Here is a 5,074-nt window from a genome sequence, read left to right as displayed (position 1 = left end):
ACAAAATTATTACCTTTCTAGAATTTCCAAGTCTTTAATATATATTATCAAGTTTTGAGTTTGAATATGGTATTTTTGTCATGATGCAGCATTGAGTTCATCTATACATTATATTATCATATCCTTCTTCCAAAATCAAGGCCTGGATTTATGTAATGTGAGTGTGATCCAGATGTATATGCACACCTTGGCTTTGGAATATATATATATATATATATACACTTTATGAAAATTAGCATACAGTTACATAAGATACAATTCTAGAAAATCAATATATGTAATTCAACTATAGAATATTATAATTAAAAAAATATTTTTATTATTTTTATTATTACAAAATATCAAACGAGTCAAACAAGTTGAACGCGTACCAAGCATAGACCCAAAAGGCCAAAACAGCTAATGGGCATTCTAGAAACGAGGTATATAAAAAAAAATTACTGTAAAAAAATTAAACAAGGCATGATTGATGATTGAAGTTGTTTTGAATGATTTTATCAGATTATTCTTTTGATAATTCAAATTTAATAAAGTCAATTTCCTCCTCCTCATGCCAGGTCTCTCTCTAGTGATATTGATGTGCATGTGGATATAAATTATAAATTATAATAAAATAGCAGAAATTGAGGTAGTAGCTAGCTCATTATTCTGGAGTTTTAAGGTTAGAGTGGAGCATGATCAAGCTGTAATGGCATAAACATAAACCTCGTAGAATTAACTGGATTCCCTAATTATTCCGATCGAGTTCTGTATAGATCTTAACCTTAAAAGCAACACAGGTTTATCAAAGTGGAAGATCTTTTTTGGAGTCTTCATTATTATGACTTTAAAGTCCCCCGTTGACTTTCCAAGTTGCTAATTTTATTTTATTTTTGTAATTTCTTTTTAATTTATTTTTCCCTAGTAATCAAGTACTTCAGTACTAATCAATCAGAAGATTCTCATTTTCTAGGTTTGCCTGGTTGGCATTATAATTTCCTCCATTATTTTAGGAAATTAGCAGGCATTAAATTAAAACGCAGATTTAAATGGTGGGGATAAGATGAAGGAATTAAGCCAGGAGAGAAGAGAATTGGTCGTAATTAGGTTGCCATTCGCCCTGTGCGTATATGGAAGCATGTTGAAAATAGGGGGTTTGTGTATGTTTACATGTAAACACCAGCTATCTGCTAGATGAATTGACAAATCATGCTTTGTTAAGAAATTCCTGTTGACCATGGCTCAATTCTTCTCTATTTTTCCAAATAACTATCGACTAAAAAAATATATATAGGAATTAAAGCACCAAATAAAAGTTAATTAATGATATATATATATGTAATAAAAAAAATTTTCTTTACAATGTGTAGGACGCACTTGTACTCAGCAGTCCTGGAAGCTTGAGTGCATGCATGCATGCATGCAGGAGTATAGTATTTGTGAAAGGACTCATCAATATTAGTGGAATTTAAAATGTGGATTCTGAACCAATACGGCTTTCAAGGTCTTTGTTTGAATACTTGATGTATTTCAACAACTTTATACATGTAAGATTGTAGCTTTGAACCATATATGTATGTATTGGCTTCCCGTGGTTGACCTGTACATTTAGAACATCTCTTACATCTTAATTGAATTTGAAGCTTAAAGTTTGCATTTGTTAATGGATGAATTAAAAGTTAAAGTTCAGGACTTTGACAAAATCAATGCCTATGCAATTCTGAATTGGACAGTATAGCATTTAACCACTTCGCATACATTTATTGTTTTGGAGATTACGATGGCAAAATTGAATTTCACTGGAAGTAGCAGTAAATACCAAATACTTCCCTGTCTAAAACAGAAAAATGACAAAATCAAATAACCCCTCTCCTCCCCTCCTCTGTACAGCTTAGGACAAAATTAAGGACTCCCCCAAAGAAAAACGAAAGATATATTAAACTGGTGACTGATCAGAATCACCACAATTATATAAAGAATCTTCCTTGATTTCAGGTTTCGATTGCTTATTTTCCTCGGTCTCTTGATTGGCATCTACGTCGTCAATTACAACACCAACAGTTCCGGTCAGCTCTTTAGCTCTCTGGGCTTGAAATTCCCAATCTGTGCAACCCAAAACCACCAACATCGTCACAACGCACGAGCCTTGTGCGGTCAAGAGACCTAACCATAATCCTTCGAAATCAAATCCTGCAAAAAATGCTAACCATACTGCCACTGGCATACCAACAAGGTAGAAGCAACCCAAGTTTATGTTTGCCCCAACCTTCGGTCTGGCCGTTCCTCTTAGAACTCCACAACCTGTTGTTTGTGGGCAGTTTCCAAGCTCACACAATCCTATTATAGGCAAAACAAGTGATGTTAAGGCAATAATCTCTTTATCTTGTGTGAACATGCTTGCCCATATTTTCCTCACTGTAACTGTAAAACTTAGAGCTGAAAAGCCCAGAATGAAGCTGCAAGAGAGGCCTACAATAGCTGCGAGCTTTGCTTTCTTGGGCTGGTTAGCACCCAGTTCATTACCCACCCTCGTGGATACGCTGAAGCTTAGAGAAGATGGGAATATGTATATTAGTGAAGTAGTCTGAATCAAAATGCCCATAGAGGCAACGGTTGCTCTTGGGTTCAGCAGCAGCCCGCATAGCAAAATCATGATTTCATACCACCACCATTCAAGACAAACTGATATGCAGCTCGGAATGGCCAAGTTCAAGAGAGTTTTCCATTCTTTGAAGCACTCTGTTGAAAACCCTCCCCATGTCTTCTTGTGGACGCCGGAGATAAGGATATAGATGATTAAAGAGACTATAAGATTTAAGTTAGTCCATACCCCACTAAGAGCAACACCTTTGATTCCTAAATCAAGGTGTGTCACGAGAAGGTAGTTTATGGGTATGTGTAGAACCATTGATAGAGTAGCACAAAATGTTAAAGGCAAGGTTATGGATTGAGTTCTCAGATAAATTCTCAATGGGTGTAAAAAGGATTGAGCTAAGAGGTCAGGAAGAGAATAAAGAAGAAATGACTGAGCTTCCGTCGCTATTGCCATATCTTGACCGCAAAAGAGAAGAATTCTTTTCATGTTTAACCAAAGAAGAGAAATGGGCAAGGAAGTGAATATTAGCAAAAGTATAGTTCTCTGCAAAGTTAGACCAAGAAGGCTGTGTTTTTGGGCTCCAAAGGCTTGACCACAAATGGGTTCCATTCCCATGGCGAGCCCAGAGAGGATAGAATAGCCAGTTATGTTAGCAAAACCGATGGCAAGAGATCCACCGGCTAAAGCTAGCTCGCCAAGGCGACCAAGGAAGAGCATAGAGATCATCGAACGAGAGTAAAGCAAAAGACCAGTGAGTATCATAGGAAGAGCTATTTTGGCAATGCATATGGCTTCTCTAATGGCAAGATAAAAGAGGGTCTTGTGTGTTGGCTCCTGAAATTGGGGTGGCAGTTTATGTTCCAGCTGCCGTTGTTTGGAGGTTGGGCTTTTGGGGATCAAAAATGGGGTGTGCATGTTGGCCTCTGGGTCCTGGATTGAGAGTAGGCAAGGGCACTTAGATGAGAGAGAGGAGTTTAGTTGGCACATTGTTATTGTGCATGAAAAAATGAGTTAAAACCTAAGAATGTTGAGAGAGAGAGAGAGAGAGAGAGAGTATGGGAGAGGACGAACTGGGGGGGTTTTGAAATGGGTATGGAGGAGGGGTTTTTTATAGGGTGTTCGAGGACACGGCCAGCTTTGAACTTCACACAATCTTATAATCGTATTCTTTTTGGAAGGGCTTCGTTGTCTTTAGTAACCGGCCAATAAAGTGAGTCTTAAAGCAGAAGAGCAAACTCTGCAGATTGAACTAAGATTTGAGATTATATACAGATTTTCTCAAATACATTCTCCACTTCATAACTTAATTTTCAATTCAAATAAACTGATTTTGCCCAACAGATAACAACAGGGTCAAAAAGGATTGTTGGACGTTTTCTTTTAGGTTGTATGGAAAAATAGTCAGGTGCTGAACAACAAGGACAAAATTTGTTCATGGACCCATTTTTACTAAGCCCACTAGGGGCCCATCTGTGCTGTCTTGACAAGAGGAATTTTTGCAGGGAGTACTTTTTTATTGGCCATTGCCACCCAAAAACTTGTCTTTGTTGTTGCTGGACGGCTTACTTGATTCTGCCACTCAAATTTTTTAACCCCATAGTTTGTGCTCTGTCCAAAGAGGCCGTCGTTGGTTATCTTGGACTCAATCGCTACTAATCCACTAAAACAGCTGCATCAAATTTGTGATGATGTGGTCAATGCGTGGACCTCCACGCAGAAGCTTGCAACCTGTTTTTTAGCTCCCAAGCCGACGTATCATTTGTGGGCAAGGTTTAGAAGGAAGTAATAAAATTCTCTCAAGAGTTGGTGTTTATGACTTGAATCACGTTTCTCTTTTGCATGATTTGTTTTATGTGTAATATTAATGAAGGGTCGACAATCCTCGTCCATATCATGGTGTCTAGGAATGACTGGTGCCGAGTGAAACAGAGGGACCTTGTGGTTTCACTATAGAGAGACCCATTAAGAGATGGACGTGCCAACAAGGGCTTAACCAGAAAGTAAAAGTCAGCTTTTGTTGATCAAAGTCATACTTTTTTGCAGTAGATGGACCTGGTTTGTCCAAGTGGTACCTGGTGCTGTGGTTCCAGTTCCACACACGATTTTGAGTGGGTTGGTCTCTTTTTCGCCCTAATGGGTGGCCAACTCCTTGTGAATCGTGACAACGGCATAAGCCCGCGGTTTGTGACCTTTTTGACTCCTAATTTGTGAACATACGGACACAACTCCATCCTCGGCTCTTGCTCCTTCGGTTGTAAAAGCGTGTAAGATACTTCTATAAAAGAAAGTTGATCCATCCAATTAGCACGCTTAATGAAACTTCTATTGGATATTTCTTCATCAATCCCTTACTATACAAATTTTGAATTATTGACTATCGAAAATTTATTTCATCCCCCATTTTCACGTTTTCCGAAAATTCGCGTCGTCTTGTGTCAATGGGAATCTTAGTTAGCCCCCACCACCAACTTTGTTTCTATTAGAGGATAGTTTTCACTG

General features: G+C 38.1%; 1 protein-coding gene across 1 annotated transcript; it reads right to left on the bottom strand.

Annotated features, from left to right (window-relative positions):
• Window positions 1-1,716: 1,716 nt before the first annotated feature.
• LOC110616944 (protein DETOXIFICATION 49) lies at window positions 1,717-4,381 on the bottom strand. The gene has a single exon (XM_021759478.2). It carries the CDS (start codon window positions 3,560-3,562, stop codon window positions 1,916-1,918), a length of 1,647 nt encoding a protein of 548 aa, XP_021615170.1. The 5' UTR covers window positions 3,563-4,381; the 3' UTR covers window positions 1,717-1,915.
• Between the last annotated feature and the right edge of the window lie 693 nt (window positions 4,382-5,074).

The sequence above is a fragment of the Manihot esculenta genome, chromosome 6 (genome assembly GCF_001659605.2).
Source record: "Manihot esculenta cultivar AM560-2 chromosome 6, M.esculenta_v8, whole genome shotgun sequence".
NCBI classification, from domain to species: Eukaryota; Viridiplantae; Streptophyta; class Magnoliopsida; order Malpighiales; family Euphorbiaceae; genus Manihot; species Manihot esculenta.
The sequence above is the reverse complement of the archived record's forward strand: the minus strand, read 5'-3'. Positions and strand labels throughout refer to the sequence as shown.